The sequence below is a fragment of the Heterocephalus glaber genome, unplaced genomic scaffold, assembly GCF_053883595.1.
Source record: "Heterocephalus glaber isolate CG9 unplaced genomic scaffold, H.glaber_assembly_v1.0 deba00001449, whole genome shotgun sequence".
Taxonomy (NCBI): Eukaryota; Metazoa; Chordata; class Mammalia; order Rodentia; family Bathyergidae; genus Heterocephalus; species Heterocephalus glaber.
The window spans coordinates 4,996-23,535 of record NW_028258300.1 but is presented as its reverse complement, the minus strand read 5'-3'; the positions used below and the strand labels follow the sequence as shown (position 1 = coordinate 23,535).

At 53.6% G+C, this 18,540-nt stretch overlaps 1 protein-coding gene across 1 annotated transcript in view; it reads left to right on the top strand.

Moving 5' to 3' along the window:
* LOC147827341 (maestro heat-like repeat-containing protein family member 7) overlaps positions 1-17,263 on the top strand; it is a 43,004-nt gene extending 25,741 nt beyond the window's left edge. Inside the window, exons 9-18 of the mRNA XM_087214697.1 lie at positions 179-283; positions 382-517; positions 3,462-3,574; positions 3,667-3,795; positions 3,979-4,155; positions 4,377-4,531; positions 6,512-6,653; positions 7,659-7,849; positions 15,412-15,549; positions 17,188-17,263. Of these exons, the coding sequence (XP_087070823.1) occupies positions 179-283; positions 382-517; positions 3,462-3,574; positions 3,667-3,795; positions 3,979-4,155; positions 4,377-4,531; positions 6,512-6,653; positions 7,659-7,849; positions 15,412-15,549; positions 17,188-17,263 (1,362 nt within the window). The remainder of the gene's footprint in view (positions 1-178; positions 284-381; positions 518-3,461; positions 3,575-3,666; positions 3,796-3,978; positions 4,156-4,376; positions 4,532-6,511; positions 6,654-7,658; positions 7,850-15,411; positions 15,550-17,187) is intronic.
* Positions 17,264-18,540: the final 1,277 nt, after the last annotated feature.

The following is an 18,540-nucleotide window of genomic DNA, read 5'->3' as shown; positions in this document are numbered from 1 at the left end:
CTTGGAACTCCTCCACTTTCCCTGTGGCCTGTGAGTGTGGTTCGCATCTCTCCCTACACCACCAGGAGGCGGTGGCTGAGGGGAATCACCTTCAGGCCCTCTCTGGAAGCCTCCTGTAGATGGCTGCAGGCTGGCTGCCCACCCAGCAGCAGGGCTGAACCTCACCTTTGTCCCCCAGCCCCTGGGGCCCTGGATGAACTCAGGGAAGGCCCACGAGCGCGCTCGAGCTGTGCACAGCAGCGTCTCTCTGCTGAACCACATGCTCCTGAGCCTGCCTTTCTACGTGAGTGTCCTGTGGGGTGGAGACTCGGGGTGGACTGCCTGGCTGTGCACTGTGGAGCATGGTAGACCCAGTAAGACTTGGTCCCTACGCTATGACAGATGTCCTCAGAGTTCCCGGCACTGGGGCTTCTGCTGGGGAGGCTCATCCTTCGTATTGGGGATCCTGACGAGGAGATTGGCCAGGAGGCTCTGGACGGCATCACCCTCCTCTACACCATCCTGGAGTTCCAAAAACGTAAGTGCCACCGAAGGGCCTAGAGCAAGGCTTCCGGACCCAGACTGGGCTGGGCCACCCTGAGGCCCCAGAGGGAGATGGAGAGACAGCATGGCGGGGATAGGCACTGTGGGAAGTGATGTGCAGTTCGGGTCCCTGAGGAACCAGGGCAGAGGCTAGGCACAGGCCTGTTTCAGTGCATGAAGGCACTTCTAGCTGAGCTTTTCCCTATCCCGCCAAGCTTGATTTGTGACCCATTTCCACTTCCCCGCAGCACCATGTCCACCCAGGCCTGATGGCCCTCGTGTCTTATGGGCTTGTAGGGCAGTGTCGTGTCTTGGTCACCACCGTGTTCCCATGTCAAGCCTGGGCCTGGCGGGGGGCAGGTTAGCTATTGAATGAGCAGGCAGAATAGGTCCTGTCTTAGAATCTGCTGCACCCAAGCCTGTGGGCGGGGAATGGCCCCAGCATCAGCTCCAGGGAGCTGGCAATAGCGCATATGTTGAGACCTGTGTCCAGCTGGCACTGCCCTCAAGGTGCATGGTGTCCACTGTCTCCTGTCTCCCTCCTTTGTAGTCCCAACTCTGCCCCAAATCCAGGGGACACTGGCCTATTGTTTAAACTCCCCTGGCTCTGGAGGCACAGTGACCTGCATATGAGACCTGGCTGTGGCCCTTCCCAGCTGTGTGACCTCAGGAAGCACTTTGCTTGTGTAGGCCTAGATTCTCCATCTGTGAAAGGGCACAATCCACAAGCTTTGTGAAATACTCAAAGAGATCTTTTTAGAGAGTCTGCAGAGACCAGCTTGGTGCCACCCACCCCGGGCACCTGTCAGATACAATTCTTTTTCCCCATTCCTCCAGCCTTTTGGGATTGGTCTGGTGTCCCTACTCCTGTTCTTCCTGTTGTTGTTCCTCCTCCTCCTCCTCCTCCTCTTTCCCTTCCTCTCCTTTTTTTTTTCCTTTTGTTTTTGAGACAGGATCTTGCTAGGTACCCCAGGCTGGCCTTGAATTCATGGCGATCCTCTTGCCTCAGCCTCCCAAGAGCTGGGATTACAGGCGTGTGTCACCTTGCAAGGCCTTTTTAGTTTTTTGAGATGGGTCTCACTACATAGTTCAGGCTGCTCTTGAACTCACTGTGTAGCCCAGGCTGACCTCAAAGTCTTGATCCTCCTGCCTCAGCCTCCCAAGTGCTGGGATTAGAGTCAATACTCTTCTCGATCTCAGGCTCTGGGGCACAGATTTGGTCCCTGAGAGCTTTTCCCAACTGATCAAGCACCATCATGCTCTCAAAGTGATGAATGAAGGTTAAGCCATGTTAATGAGCAGCCTTATGGGCAGGAACAGCATAGACCAAATTAAGGTTGCTGGATTTAGCTAAGAATAGAGGGCACCCAGTTAAATCTGCACTTGATCTTAGCCGAAAGGCCGAGAAGCGCTTCACCCAGTTAAATCTGAATTTCAGATATATTTTGAATTTCTTATATTTTATCTGGGGGCTGTGGGTCAAGCCCCCGCTGCTAGAGTCTCCAGGAGGAAAGCAATTTATCCAGGCCACTTAACTGTAAGAGCATGGTATGGGAACCAGGTCTGCCTGACACCTGATTACAAGTTCCTGCTCTCCACAGGCAGGCACGTGTGCACCCAAGTCCCTTTCTGGTGTCTGTGTCTTTCATAGCTCTCAGGAATCTTGGAAGCACCCAGGCCCGGGGAAGAGTGAGGGGCCCGGAAGTGGGCCTGGAATGCGCTTCCAACAACAGGAAGTACGGAGCCACTGAGGGGCGGGCAGGATCTGAGGACACTGCAGGGAGAAAGGAGATTTGGGGACCAGTCCTCTCTTGGTGGGGCTCACTTCACATTGTCAGGAGACAGGCTGTGGCCAGAAATAAACAAGTGACATGTAGAGACCTTCAGAAGATAAGCACTAAAGGAAAAAAGTAGAAGAGGGGATGGAGACTGCAAAGGGGCCCAGCTCGGGTATGGCCCTGGCATAAAGCACTCACTGCACCTCAGTAAGGCCCTGGTTTCAAGCCCCAGCCCAGCAAATAATAAAATGTAAAACAGTACTGTCCACCAGAATGGCAAAACTGTGACGACGATAAAGGCCTGGGCCAGTGAGTGTGGTGACAGGCGCCCCAGACACTGCCCCAGGAACTAATCAGCTCCACTGTGGAAAATGGGTTGGCAGTGTCTCTGGGAGCTGCCCCAGTGTCTACCCCGTGAGCCGGCCGTTCCTCTCCTGGGCTCGTCCCTCACCAGTGTGCAGATGGATTCACAAGGGACATGCCTTAGATGTGCTCACCAGGACAGATCTGTAACCCAAAGTCCCTTTGTACCCTGGAGAATCATGTAGCCTGGTGGCACACACCTGTAATCCCAGCACACTGAGAGGCCGAGGCAGGAGGATTACAAGTCTGAGACCAGCCTGAACAGCTTAGCGACTTAGTGCGACCCTGTCTTAAAATTATAAAAAAAGTTTTAAGATGGCTAGGGATGTAGCTCAGTGTGATAGCAATGAGGATGAGGGCGAGAACTAATGCTATGGGCTGCAGCATTAGTAGATCCCACTCGTGTAATGCTGGGTGAGAGGAACCAGATGCTACAGATCACGTTATGAGCCCATTTACACAAAGGGCTCTCCCTAGGGCTTTAGAAATCAGTGGTTGCCTGGGTGCAGCAGGAGATGGTCCCAAGAGGGGTTCGGGAAGGGGTTCTGATCAGCTTCTGTTTCTTTTTTTTTTTTGGTACCGGGGATCGAACTCGGGTCCTTGTGCTTGTGCAGCAGGCAGCAAAACCACTGAGCTAAACCCCCGGCCCCCAGGTTCTGTTTCTTGACCTAGGCGTGTTCACCATGTGACCATCAATCCAGCTGCTTTTGTAGGAATTGGGGACTTCCTGCCTTTTCGCTCAAAAGAATTCAAAGCAGCAGGCTGGTGACGCCTCACCAGAAGGCTCTTCTCTTGCAGGACCCAGAAATAAGGAAGAGACCAACAAGAAGGAGCTGTATGAGAGCAACAAGCGCTTCCTGGGGCCCCACAACCCTGTCAACCCACGCCAGAACATCTTGCGTGTGATTTTGGTGACCGCAGGGACAGCTGCCGCTCAGCAGCTGGCCTCCCTGGGTGGGGAGGGAGGCGGGGCAGCGCCACCAGCCCCCTGCTCCCCCACCAGCTCTCCGACTGGCCCCGCCCTTTGGGAGAGGCCTTCCCTCCCCACAGGAGCTGTCCGCAGCCGCTGCCTCCTGTGTACAGCCCGTGGGCCAGGCCTCCCTTCTCCGTGATGCGTGCCTCCCAGTCCTGGGTACAGGGACCTTGCTGCCCCTCGTCTTGTGGCTCCTCCCTCGGGGACTCAATGTTTATGGATGAGGGCGTGTGTGTGGCCCTCCCCCTGGCTCCTACCCACGGCTGTGGCTGTGGCCGTGTCCCGTGTGTGGCCCAGGACTGCCCATCCACGTGGGGACCTCCGTGTCTGTCTGCGTTCCAGGAATTTGGAGACTTCTTGGGCCCCCAGCAGGTGAAGGACCTACTGCTGGCAGCCGTGGAAGGGCTGAGTGGAGGCATGGAGGCTCTGGGGAAGGACTCTGGGGAGACGATGCGGCTGCCCTCGGAGGTCACGCTCAGCTCCGTGCTGAGGTGGTACCACCTCAGAACACTGGCGGTGGTAAGGCGGGGCACCAGCTGCTCTCCCGGGCAGCCCTGAGAACTCAGCTGAGCTGGGGGCGGGCAGAGAAGAGGAACCCCTCACTCCCAAGAGCAGCACCCCTGTGCCCACCCTGGCCCTCTCTCCTACCCGGTCCTCTCTCCTACCTCCGCCTTCCTTCCTTCTCCTACCTTCGGCTTCTCCAATGAGCCCTCCTTCTGTCTGCTCCTGGCTGCCACCAGATCCCAGAAATCATGCAGGGCATCCACGTGCAGCTGAGCCACATCCAGGAGCCACGCGCCCGAGAGGTGGCCCTGCTTCCCGTCTCCTTCCTGGCCAGGTCCTTCATGACTGAGGTCGTGGTGGCCCTGCTCAAGTGTCCCCTCCCCCTGAACAGGTATGGAGTAAGGAGGTTCCCAGCCCCCACTCCTCAGAGGATCAGAACAGCCCCTGTCCTCCTGCCCTCCCTGGGAGCCCCTGTTCTGTGACCTTGGTTCCTGTGGTGACCGCTAGACCCTTCCCAAGCACTGCTGGGTGTCTGCAGCCCCATTTTACAGATGAGGAAACTGAGGCTGAGGGGAAGTTTCTTGCTTAGGGGCCCACAGAACTATCACTAGGAAGAGCATCTAGCTCAGGCCTGATGGATTCCAAGCGGAGAGCTCTTTAATGATGCCACGGAATGAGCCCTGTGTCCCAGCCCTGACTCACTCAGTCTCCGGCATCACATGGTCTTGGCATTCTGCTTTCCCTCTCTGGGCCTCAGTTTCCCCCCACAGGCAAAGGGAGGAAGGAATCCCTGTGTTCACACCCAGAGGGCAGTGAGATGAAGTAATGCAGCCAGCTTCGCTGAGCACCTGTTCCAGCCTTTGGCTGTGCCTGGGATCCCTGCAGCCAAGGGGTCCAGTCTGCTGGCCTTAGCCGCTCAGCCCTGAAACACTTCCACTCCTCTTTGGGTGAATAAAAGAAGGCAGTGGCAATCTACACCTTAGGACGGTTGTTTGGAGTAAAAGGGAAAGAAGCTGACAGAGGTGTGATGTGGTGTGTGCTCTGGTGAGGGGACTTAGGGCCATTCACAGAAGCTGAGGAGACTGGCAGGCTTGGGAGGACCCAGCCCCATGTCCCTTCCTCCCGCCAGAAGGCTTTATCTCTGCTTTCCTCCGGGGAGGAGCTTCTAGGGGCCACCAAACAGACTTGCAAGGCCATCAGGCCATACTTGATGTCCTAGTTGCCCAGGAGAGAGGCCAGGATGGAGGCGACCAGGCACCTGGCGCAGTGTCCAAGGAAGCACAGCTCCCAGGGCCAGGCCGCATTGTGAACCTGCAGTGAGGGTCTCCTCACACTTGCACCTTTTCCTTACCCTCATCTTGGGCCTGGGGCTCGGAGCTGGCCTCTTGGGCCTCCCAGGTAAGCTCATTGCATGAGGGAAGAGACCCATGCTGTGGGCAACACAGGAGCCAGCCTAGCTTAAGTGGTGCAGGACTTGCAGGGCCCAGAGCCTCTCAGGCCAATCCCACAGGCTTCGCTTCCAGGGACCCTTCGGGGACAAGCTCTGTACAGGCCTCTGCCTCCTGGAAGTGCTACAGCACTGCCATCCGTCCCTTCAGTTAATTGATAGTTCCAGGCCAGATTCGATTTACCAAGTGGTCATAAAGATGACCATTTTTACCATAAGCAGTGTTGCCTAGCAACATAGTTGACATACTGTCTTTATCGGGTTTCCATGGGAACAAAGCTAGACCAGGAGTGAAGGTTCAGATGCTCATGGAGAAAGGAGAAAGGTCTCTTACTTCTCAGCACACAGTCAGCTCCCCTGGCAAGAGCGCTGCAGGCTGCCGTCTGCCCTCGGATTTGCCTTCCAGGGGCCCGAGCGGAGCACCTTGTGTTCTGTGACTGAAGCCTTATCCAGGCCCCTGGGGCCTCCCCGGCCTCGGCTCTGCTCCTCAGCATGGAGGGACAACTACAGGCTTTGGAGACGTCAGGTCTGCCGCCTGTAGCTGTGTTGTCTCCAACAGGCGATTTCACCTCTCTTAAGCTTCCATTCTATATCTGTAATATGGTAGCAACCACACCCAGCTTGGGGGTCCTTGTGAGAATGTGGTGATCTAGAATGTCTGAATTCTTGTTCAAGTCCATATCCCCAGAGATTTTCCCAGTGCCTGGTGCAGGGCACACTCAGTAACCTTTGCCAAAGAACAGTGGTGTGTCAGCACCGGGGTGGAGCCCGCAGGTGGGGTTTCCAGCACTGGCAGCCCGGACTCTGGGAAGTTTCTGGACCGTCCTTGCTGGAGTGCCCGCAGATGCTGTCCCACTGGCTCTCACTTCCTCCAACCCTGAAACCATGTGGGGTAGGGACCTTGACCACCCGCCCCGCCCACAGCAGTGGAGCCGAGATGTGGAGGCAGCTGATCCTGCCCAAGCCCAGCTGTGGCGCTGCTGGAGACCTCCTGGATCTGCTGCTGAGCACCCTGAAGGAGAAGCCAGTCACCAAGGAGGGCCAGGCCTCCACTGCGCCCCTGGCGGTGAGGACACCCCCCCCCACCTGCCAGTCCCTGCTGCTGCTCAGCTCCTGTCTCTGGGCTCTTGGCTTGGATCCACCGGGTGAAATGGCAGTGCCGCCGTGGGGAAGGCAAGCTGGGATGGTGGGAACAGAATGACTTTGGGGTCGCGCACCTTAGGTCCTGGGATGCTGTGTCACTGCTTTGGGAGATGGGCAAGTGACCCCACCTCGGAGGCCAGGCCCCCTCTGTACATCTGAGGATAGAAATGGTAATAATACCCAGCCGGGCGTGGTGGCGTGCACCAGCAATCCCAGTGCTCTGAGGAGCTGAGGCGGGCCTAGGAGACTTAGCGACTTAGGGAGGCTGTGTCTTAAAATAAAAAATAAAAACAAAAAGGGTTGGGGATGTAGCTCAGGGTGAAGGCCTTGAGGTCAATCCCCAGTAACACACATACACACACACGAATATCTGTACTACCTACCTCATGGGTGAGTGACTCCGTCATTCATGTAGGTGACAGACTGGTTTGTGCTTCCTGATGCTTGGCTCTGGGCTCCGCCCTAGGACAGAAGGAGAAGGCACCCTGGCCCAGACATCCCCACATTCTGTCTGCCTGTGCTGTCCACGGGAAAGAGCCAGGACGCACTATAGCCAGCATCTGCCCTGCAGGCTGGGGGCCTTGGAACGTGCTTTGCCCTTCCACGCCCGCCCTTTCACCTGCAAAATGGGATCACCACCCTGTCTGCACCTCAGAGGTGGGACAGGTCCCCTCGCTAAGATCCCTCCAGGGTTGCATAACATCCAAGCCTTGGGCAAAGCTAAGAGCCTGGCTGTGGTTATTCCTAGGACCGGGGCTCTAGTGTTGGGGGTCAGGGCCCAGAAGTAGTGGGTAAGATTAGCTTTCTCAGGCTGGCCAGAGAAGAGCAAAGACCCAGGTCCAGACCGGCAGAGGCCGAGGTGTGGGCCTCAGCAGGAGTGCTGGGAAGGTGGCCCAGGTCATGCCACTGGACTCTCCTCTGTCCCCAGGCAGCCAGTGGCCTGTGTGAGCTCCTGTCCATCAACAGCTTCGCCAGGTGTGTGAGGTGCATCTACCCCCAACTGCTCCTGGCCCTGCTCATTCAGGTCCATTACCACATCGGCCTCAAGTTGCCTGGCCACAGGGTTCCTCACAAGGACACCAAGAACCAAGCACAGCCTCCCGCCTTCGTACCTGTGCAGTAAGCTCTATCGTCTCCCTTGGCCCTGTTCCCTGGCAGTGTGTGTGTGTGTGTGTGTGGGTGCCCAGCAAGGGTCCCTCCAACAGTCAGGTACTAGAAATGAGCTCTGGGATTAGGAGAGAAAACAGAAGCGTACTTTTATTAGAGTTGCTACTTCATGCAGGAACTACTTGTGGGCACCTGCTCTGTGTCCAGCATTGGACTTAGCACAGGATGGCTTGAGAAAATCAAGCTTCTTCAAGGAGCTCAGAGCCGAATGTCTTTCCTCCTTCTCCATCCATTTTATTTTTAAATATTGGTTGGAATAGGCCATATACGCACATGGGTAAACAAAACAAAACAAAACAAAATCTCAAGACATTAAAATCAAGTCTCTTTTCCTGCTCTGCTCCAGTTCCCTTCTCCAAACATGAGCAGGTTCTTTCCTGCCCTTCCAGGGCTGGCTGTGCAGGGATGACCACATTCGTGTCTGCAGCCCGCCTCACATAGGCGCATAGCTTTTCACCTATCACACACTGTATCTTGGACACCAGCACACAGGGAGCTGCTCTGATAGCCGCGGGGCATCCCTATGTGTAGAATCCTGAAGGACAGTCATTTGTTTAGCTGGGCTCCTCCTCCTGCTGTAGGTGCTTCCCTGCCCTTTGCAATCACAGACAGTGCTGTAGGACATTCGCTTATATGTCGTTATGTACCCTTGCGATTGTATGTGTAGAGTGAGTTCCTGCAAAGGGAGTGGGCCGCCGGAGGCCTTCTCCATCTGAACATGAAGGTGGAGCAGGAAGGAATACATCAGGGAACAAGGTCTAGACCACTGTTGTACTCAGGACTTGTAAGGGAATCGATTGACTGCAGGACATAATTCATAGGATTATTTTGTAATATTCAACCAAAAAATCAAATGCAGAGGAGTGCAAGAGATCGAACTGCACACTAGAGACCCGAAGAATCCATCCAAGGGCCCAGATCCCACAGCAATATCCCTCACAAGTCCGGCTGAAGGCCTAGAGTCCAAGGCACTGTTCTCCATGAGTCCATCCAGTGGCCTGGAGCCCACGGCAGTGTCTCGTGCTTGTCTGTGTTGAGGATCTGCACCCAGAAGGCCCAAAGGCCAGTGGTGGAAGCCAGAAAACCTGTGTTGGTGGGATGATTTGTGCCACCAGGCTGAAGGATCTATACTGGAGCCAGGAAGTGATGCTCAAGGTGAAGATCAGAGCTCCCCTGATGAGAACAGCAGCCATTCCCAGTGACAGTGAGGCCCTGAGCTCCTCCTCCAATGAGAACAGCCAAGTTCACATCAAGAAAACCATCCGCAGCAAGCTTCTCCAGGAAAATCAACAGCCCACGATCTTCCCCTCCAGTTCTCTCTTTATGCAATGGCAACAAGCCTCTGGTGGGTCTTCCATGTCCAGACCATGCTGACTCATTTCAGCTGGGTGTTCTAGTTGACCATTAATTAATCTACCACAACCATGGAGTGGTGAGGGTAAAACAAAAAGTAACTCCTCCGCACCCAATTTGTACACCAATAGGGTACACCCACACCCTCGCCATCACAGTGTATTATAAAATATTTATATCTTTGCCAGTCTGAAGAGTTGCAAAGAAAAAAAGGAATTTTGCCATAGTTCTGGTCTGCAGTATTCTTATTTAAATGAGGTTAAGTTTTAAATGTCATTTCTGTAACTCACTTTGGTGAATAAGCTGTTCTTGTCCCCTGCCCAGTTTTACATAGGACTTTTTCCCCCCCTGGTACCAGGGATTGAACTCAGAACCTTGTGCTTGCCAGGCAAGCGGGGTACCACTGAGCTACATCTCTGGCTTACATAGGACTTTTGGGGATTTTTCTTATTAATTTGTAAAAGCTCTTTATATATTAATGGAATTAACTCTTTCTAATTGATATTCCAGTTTGTCACTTTACCTGCCATTATTTTATGGTCTCTTGCAATTAAGAAATTTTAAGTTTTTTTTTTTTTGGTACGGGGATTGAACTTGGGTCCTTGCGCTTGCACAGCAGGCGGCAAAACCACTGAGCTAAATCCCTGGCCCAAGAAATTTAAGTTCTTACACAGCCAAATTGATGAGTCTTTTCTTGTTTTACTCCCATCATGTATTAGGCTTAGGTGTACATGGAGGGGCAGAGGGCAGGCCGTTGTGTAGCTGGGCTTGAAGTCAGAAGATCTCAGATGCGAGTCCATCACTTGATGCTTTGTTCTTTGAGTAAACTAATTGAATCTCTTGGTGGTGATTTCCTTGCTATGAAATGGGTGAATGGTTTCTGCCCCATAGAGGTGTTATGAGGACCAAATAGGATTACACCATCTGCCATCTGTGAAGTCCCACTCCCAATTCTGATTCCTCTCAGATTCACAGGAGCTACTTGGAAAGCTGAGGGGCTCTGGAGGGAAACAGGAGGAAGACAAGGTGGTGCCACAGGAGAAGGAAGAGGAGCAAGGAGTGGGAGAGTGCCCCCTGTGGGTGGTGAAGGGCATGGGCTCCAGCAGGAGGAGGCTGATCAGCTGAGAGCCACAGGAGGGGCTGGAGTGGAGCTTGAACAGCCCCCCACAAAAGATACATCCCCCTGGAACCTGTGGCCATGATGTTATTTGGAAGAAGGGTCTCTGCAGATGCCATTAATCTGAAATCTCCAGAGGAGCTCATCTGGCTAACCTAGGGCCCTGCAGCCAACACCGAGTGCCCTTCTGAGACGAGGAGAGATGCAAACATGGGAAGGAGGGTTCTGGAGACACTGACCCAAGCAGAGAACTGCATCGGGTAAGGAAGGGCCACCCCTCAGAGATCCAGAGGGTGCACGCATGGCGCACACCTTGATTTTGAGCATCTGGCTCCTGAAACTGAACGACTCCTTTCTGTCATTTGAAGCCACCCGGTAGTGACTTGGTACAGCAGCCACTGAACATTGCCTCCCTGGAGTGTGGCCTCAGCGTGGACAGTGGGCACTCCGGATCCCACTGTGAGATGGGACCCTGGCAGGTGCCTGTCCATGCACACCATGTCCCATCCACCCTGAGGAGGGGCATGTGAGCGATGAGTGTGACAGTTAGCTCCCGGGACACCAGCCCTGACACACTGGGGGGGGGGGCTTGAAGCGGGCAAGGAGCCTGGCTGGACTCAGCCTCAGGGACGTGGCCTGGCGACTTGTCTTGCAACCTCCCATTCCTGGGCCCCGAGGCACCATGGGGCTTTCAGGCTGTTCCTCAGGAGATCATTGTGTGCACAGCCTGGGAGGGCCTGGCCTGGCTGCCACTGACTGGAGTCCCTAAGTCAAGTCTCTCTGAGCACCAGGACTGCTCATGGGAAAGCAGCCACATATGCCCCAGACATGGGGCTGGACCCGGAAGGGCGGGGATGTACACATGGGTGGCTCTTCTGCTTCAGCCGAAGGCGCTAGTGGTGGAGGAAAACCGCCCTTCATCTCCAAAGACTGACCTGAGGTTCTCAGCTCCAGCATTCGCCGGTGTCAGGCTTCAAGGGGAGAAGAAGAGGATGGCAAAGAGAGGGTGCCGGGCCACACTGGGCACCTACTGCCCCCTCCCTCCCTGCCTTCTTTGTAACCTTGAAGGAGACATTGCTGGCAGGGACTCTCCCAGCAGCACACATTTCAAAGCACAGAACCAAGGCTGAACAATGCCGAAGGCCTAGCCTCAGGAGAAGGACTGATTTTCACATGGGATGGCTCTTCCTTAAAAATGCAAACCCAGGGAAACTAAGAGCAAATTCTGTGGAATTACTGAGCTCTGAAGCACTCTGTCCTGATTTATGGGGACAGCAGCTCTTGGTATCAGCCATCCGAGTGCAGCCTGGTGTTCTGGCTTATGTCTAAATGTTGCCCAAAGCCTCATGTAGTCATAGGTGGGGCTTTTTCAGAGGTGGCTGGATCTAGAGTGTGACACTGGAATTGACTCATGGTGCATTGCTAGGCTCAAGGGCACTAGGATTAAGGGTGTGAGTTCTATCTACCCTGAATGCCCTGAGCAATATATAAGGGATAGAAAGAGCTGTGGTCACTCTTGCTTGCTTTGCTACCTTCTGCCCATCACGAGCTGTGTCCCCTTTGCAATGCCTGTCTTCCATGCCATGCTGCCTTGGAGCCAGCTGATTATGGACTGAAACCTCTATAAAATGCAAGCTAAATAAACCTTTTCCCCCTTAACTTGTGGGTGTTGGATATTTTGTCTTAGCAATGAAAAAAGTAACACAGAATTTGGTGCTGAGAGTGGAGTTATTGCTATGACTGTACCTGACCATGTGCTTTAGGCTCTTGGAGCTGGCTTATGGGAAAGGAAAGAGTAAGGAAATGTTTGGAGATGCCAGCTGAAAAAGTAGAGCTGTAATGACTGAGGCTGTACTCAATGGGAGATTCTGGTGAGAGTTCAGGAGACCAGAATGCCGATAGAAAAGTTGCCAGTAAAGAACAGGTTTGGGAGGTTTCTGCTGGGAAAGAGGACTGGATTGGCTATTGGACTCCAGAACATGTGTGTTATGGCTAGGTAGAAAGTTTGCCTGCATTTTGCTTGTGTCCAGAGACTTTTCCTGAGGCTGATTGATCTTGCAGAAGAAATTTTAAGGCAGTCTAATGTTGAGGTGGTGGCAGGGCTACTGTTGGGGGCTTTTAGCCAGATTTATGTTGAGAATCAAGAGCAAACAGCCAGCAGAATGATTAAAAATATGAGTTTGGCCAGAAAGGAAGCTCCAATAAAGTTGTGGCGTGCAAAGATGGAACAGAGGAGAAATTGGTCACTGAAAAGACTAGCAAGGAAAAGCCAAAATTTCAGAAGAACACAACAGAAAAGATGGCCTGAAGGCATTACACGAACTTGCTGGAGTCCAGTCTTTGCAGCCTCAGAGTTGCAAAGGTGAAAGAATTAGCTTTGAGAAGAGAGCCCCAGAGCACCATGTTCCTGAATGGTGGCAGCCTAGAAGATTTGTTCCTTGGGATTGGGTTTAGAGTGCTCAGTGATCCAGGCACTTGACACCTACAGCCAAAAGAAAAGGAAGCCCGGCTACTGCTCCAGCTGGTGGCAGACCTTGGCATCATCCACGTGGCACTGGCTTTAGGTGCACGCAGAATGGAAGAGCTGTGGAGTCAGGAAGGCTTCCACCCAGCTTTCAGAAGAAGGCCTGGGAGGCCAGGCAGTGCCTGAGAGGGCAGTGTGTGAAGCTGTGAGTGTGAAGCCAAAGGTGCAGGGGAGACCCCAGAAGTTTGGAGAAGCCAGGAATGTGGATCACTTGAGAAAAACTGCAAGAAGGGAGCAGAGATGGCTCAAGAGAGACGCCATGGGAGCTAACACCACTGGAAATACCGTAGGGGCGGAGCCACCCAAGCGCTTTGGCATTTATGTCTTGGTACAGATTGCCTTGGATACTGCTGGATTTTGGACTTGCTTTGGACTTCCATTCCTTTGTATCCTCCTATTTGTACGTTTTGGAATGGTAATGTTTATCTCGTGCCATTGTATGTTGGAAGTGTTCAATTTTCTTTTCATTTGTACAGGTAAGGATTTGCCTTGAATCCCAGAGGAGACTTGGGACTTGGACTTTCAGCAATGCTGAAACTGTTAGGACTTTGGGAACTCTTAGAGGTTGTATAAAGAAATACACATGATCAGTGGTTCCATCGCGCCTGCCTCAAAGCGCCAGGACCCAAGTTCGATCCCCGGTACCAAAAATTTTTTTAAAAAGAGATATCATGAGTCTTTGGGGGTCCAGGGGCAGAATGCTATGATTTGTGTTTAGATGCCCCCTAAAGCTTCAGGCAGTAGGGTGGGGCTTTTTCAGAGGTGGCTGGATCTAGAGTGTGTGATGCTGGGATCAAGGGTATGTGATTACTAAATCAGTGCACTGATTGGTTTGGCACCACCCTAATCCTGGTAGCCTAGATAGAGTATGAAAAGGGAAGAAAGAAGCTGCTAAGAGCCCTTGCTTGTTTTGCTACCTTCTGCCATGAATTGTTTTCCTCTGCGATGCCCCTCTGCCTGGAGCCAGCCAACTATGAACTGAAACCTCTACAAACTGTGCGCCAAATAAACCTCTCCTCCCTTAACTTTGGGCATCAGGTGTTTTGTCCCAGCAATGAGAAAAGTAACTGAGACACCTGGATTCTGCAGGCAAATGTTTAGGCTTCAGGGAAACTGTCAATGTAAATTTCATTCTGTACATTGTCAGTTTTTATCTTATTTTATTTTACTCTTTGTCGTTTTTTATTTTAATAAAAGTTTATATATGCAGTCACGCTGGTATGGCACTCAGAGGGCAGGTAGACCAAGGAAGAGAGTAACACTCAGAGAATGGAAAGGAAAGGCAGGTTTATTTGCTACCAGGCTCAGTGGAAGTCGCCTTCCAGAGTCTGAGCCCCGATTCTAAGTTTGTTTTCATTTTTATCTTGCTCTTTAGGCAAGGCGGGGAAGCAAGCAGAATTTTACAGAAACAGAAAACTCAGCACAGGGATAAGGAGGTGCAGGGAGATGTTGCTTTTACAATTTATCTCTAAGACATAGGGACGTATGGGCAGCTGCTGATTCAGCAGTTCATCTTTCGGGCACAGTGACCTTCGTGGGTCTAGTAGGAGGGGCAAGCCTTGAGACCATCAGCCGTGAGACCATCAGTCTCTGTCAAGCTTTGAGACTGTTAGTCTCTGCTTTGTCTTTTGTTTTTTCATTTCAAGGTACCCCATAATTTTTTTAAAAATCAGTACTGGGGACCGAAGTCAGTGCTTTCACACTGAGCTACATCCCTGACTCTTTTCATTATTTTTCGAGACAGAGTCTTGCTAAGTCACAAAGTTGTCCATGCTGGGCTCAAATCTTTTACTCTCCTGCCTCAGCCTCCCAGAGTGCTGGGATTACAGGGGGGCCCAGCCCTCATAATGACTTTTGGTTGATGTCCAGCAATATGTATGGCCATCGTCCTCTAGGATTACAATGGAGTTCAGATGTATAGCAGTCTAAACCAGCTAGGTTTGTGTGAGGACACACCGAGTGCCCCTGGGTTTCTCAGGTCAGATCCCCGTCGTATCCTGTCTTTCAACCGCGCGTGCCTGTGTACGGAGGACAACACAGGAGAGTGTCAGTAGATGGCAGCCCCTCCCTGCTCCCTGGGGGCTCCCTCAGGAGTTTAAGAAGCACAGAGGCCCAGCCCCAGCCGGGCTGGTCCCTGGGGTGTGAAAGTTTCCTACCTTCTCCCGGCATCCAGTTTGGGAGTCGCTCCTTCAGGGGCCTGAGGCAGGAAAGGACTTGGGCTGGACAGGAGTGAGCAGAGGGCACTGTCCTGGCTCGGCCCTGGGCTTGCTGGGGAGTGGAGTCTGGGAGGCCAGCTCGGCCTCTTCCTCCAGGAACAGTGCTTAGGGGAAGAGGGGAAAAGCCCCATCTTCCCAGGACAGGGAGAGGAGTTTCACTTCTGTTTCCTCTCTTCTTCTCAAAGCGAATTATTTACAAAGAGCCAGGCTTAGGCAGAACTCCATATGAGGACTAGCGAGGTGGGGAGAAGCCTGTGGGGTGGCGCCAGAGCTGGGGCTCAGGGGTCTCAGTCTCTTCCCGCAGCTGGGTGGTGAAGGCGGTGAAGACCCTGCTGCTGAAGATAGGCTGCTCTTACGAGGCTGCATTCGTGGAGGCTGAGGGCGGCTGGGAGCTCCTGGAGCAGGCAGAGAGCCACCACCTCGGAGTGTCACTGCTGGCAAGGTGAGGCCTGGGACGCCTGGATGGAGGAGCCCCTCGCTCCCTCTGTCACCTCTTCTCTGCAGCTGGGTGGCACTGCAGTCCTTGCAGGCGGCTGGGCAGCACAGAGGGAGCAAAGTCTCCTCCCCAGGGAGGGGAACTGAGGTTATCAAGGCTCTCCGCAGCTGCAGAGCCTTTAGGGTATTTACAAAGTGCCTTTTTCCTGAACTATGGTATGAATCCCGTTCCCACTCTAAGAGAAACACCGAGGTGCAACCAATAACCAGGAGGATGGCCCTGGGGACGTTTGTGTCTGCCCCAAATCCCAGCCACTTCCTAGCTTACACCGAGGCAAAGTTACTTCCCCTGACCCTCCACTCCCCTCAGAAGTATGAAAAGTCTGCATCCACCTTCCGAGGGGCGGGTAGGAATTAAAATATTTATGCCCCTGGCATACGCCAAGAGCGGGGCGCAGGCTTGCTTTTGTTGCCGGATGGTGACTGGAGTGGGCATTAATACACATTTTGCACCAGAGCAGCCAAGGTCCAGAGAGGGGTCACAATGCCTGAAAGGTCACACAGCCAGGAAGTGGCAGAGCTGGAAAAGCCCAGCTGGACCAGGGCTGGGGATTTAGCTCAGTGGTGCCACTGCCTGCCTTGCAAGCACAAGGTCCTGAGTTCGATCCTGAGTACCAGGTGGACCAGACCAGAGCTCTCCCTGCAGCCTCTCACAGCCTCCCTGGATCAGAAAGGGGTCCCTTGGTTTCAATCCTGCGACTCCTGCACCCTCCCTGGGTGTCTCAGAGTCAGCCATGTTTACTGAGTGCTAACCACACTGTAGACACCATGCGAAGGGGTGTTATGTGCAAGGTCTCTTCTCGTCCTCACCATGAAATGGAAACAGCCCAGGGTTATGGTCAAGAAAGCTGAGCCCCAAGGAGTTAAGAAGTGACCACCCCACGTCACACAGCTGGTGCTTTAGGGTCAGGGTTTCGTGCATGACAGCCACCTCCCTGGACTCTGCCTCGTGGAGCAGTGTGACTGATCCTCATGCCCCAAGGCAGTCTAGAAGGCCTGCTGCCCCTGCCCTGAGTTTCTGCCTCAGTGAGTCAGGGCCAGGGCCCTGAGAGACATTTCCAGCAAGTCCCCAGGAGTCCCGATGCTGATTGCCGGGGGACAGCTGTTGTGAGGATCCCTTGTTCAGGGCTCTGGCTCTGCCATTTCCCAGCTCTGTGATCTGGAGTACTCCATGCTCAGCTTCTGTTTCCTCATCTGTGAAATGGGGGTAACAGCAGCAGTTGTTTGGAAGGGCAACGGCGAGGATGGAACGGAGCAGAGAGGCAAAAGTCTGGTTGGTTGCTCCCTGGTGCTCAGAGAACCAGCCCTCACTGCCTCTCTTCCTGTCTCTTCCTCCCAGTGTGGCCTGTGTCGCCGAGGTCCTCAGCTTGTCCCTCTTACTGGCTTGCTGGGTAACCTCAGGCAAGTAACTTTCCCACCTTGAGCCTCAGTTTCCCAATCTGTAAAAGGAGCTGTTAAACTAGATGGCCTCTGAGAAGCACCCAGGTGGAAAGCCTGGGCTCACAGGAACCCAAGCGGCCCAGGTGTCCCACCAAGCAGGCCCCTGGGGCCGGAGGACCTGAGGGCCTGCACCTCCTCACCCCAGGGCCATGGTGCGATACTCCTGCCAGGACCGGTGCCGCTTCCTCTACCTTCTCATCCCTCTCCTGGAGCAACGGTGACAAGAAGCACAAGATCACTGCCACCGCCTTCTTCGTGGAGGTATGACAGGGCCGCAGGTGTAAGGCAGAGCTCAGCTCATGTCCGGGGTCACTTCTGCGCCAACAGGGTTGCAGTTTACAAACCCTTTCCAGGAGCAATGTTTTCCCCCCGAACATGAGGCGTAGGTCCCCTCCCTGATCCCCCTTCTCTCCACCCCGCTTCCTCCTGTTCAGTTCTCCCCAGACCCTCCCGAGGGCCGCCAGGCAAACAGCAACCTCTGCTGCCCCTCTCTGTGCCAGGCACCACAGGTGCACATTTGAATTTGACTCTACCCTGGCCAGAAGGAATTCTCCGTGTGTCCGCAGAGAAGACCAAGTGCCCCCAGTTATAAACCTGTGAGGGTTCTAAAAAGCGACTGTGGTGAGAGAGCAGGTCAGAGAAGGGAGGAGGTGTCAGGGAGGGCTTCCCGGAAGAAGGCTGAGCAGCTGCCGGAAGTGTGGGGCTGGGTGGTGGAGGGGAGTCGGAGTCAGGAGACGTTGGAGGGGACAGAGCTGGGAGGGAGAGACTCAGTAGTGGCGTTTGCTAAAGTGTTAAAGACTCTTGAGCACTTGCTCTCTCCAGGAGAGTTCCAGGCTTTACGATTACTGATTCACTTCATCCTCACAGTAACCCTGAGACTCAGACCAGACGGTGGCCCACTGTAAAGAAGAGACCCGAGGGGAAAAAAATAAAAAAAAGAAGGGACCTGAGGCACAGAGTTCAGCACCTTTCCCAGGGCCCAGTGGCAGATCTAGGATTCCAACCCAGACTCTTGGGCTCTGGGACCTTCTCTGTCTCTGTCTCTTTTAATTTATCCTCATTATGATAAAAATATATAGAACATAAGATTTGCCATTCTACCCTCTTAAGTGTCCAGTTTGGAGGCATTAAGTAGATTCCTATCCCTGCGCAACCCCGTCTCCAGAACGATTTCACCTCCCGGAGCCCTGTTCCATGGACCCTGACCCGCCTCACCTCTCCTTCTCTCCCCACCGCCTCAGGGACGACCTGTTTACTTTCTGTCCTGCTTTTGTGTTTTCTGGCTTCTTCGTGCAAGCGGCCTTTGTGCTTGTTTGTGCTTGTGCTATTTCATTATATCGTCAAGGCTGTGTAAGAGATCCCTCCCTTTTGAAGGCTGTGGTGTGGTGAACGCCGTAAAGTCCACTCTGTACCGCCACACTCACCTGCCTTTTGTGACCTGACATTGTCATTTGGTGGGGGGGCAGGATATCTGTCACCAGGGCCTATAAGGGGGGCT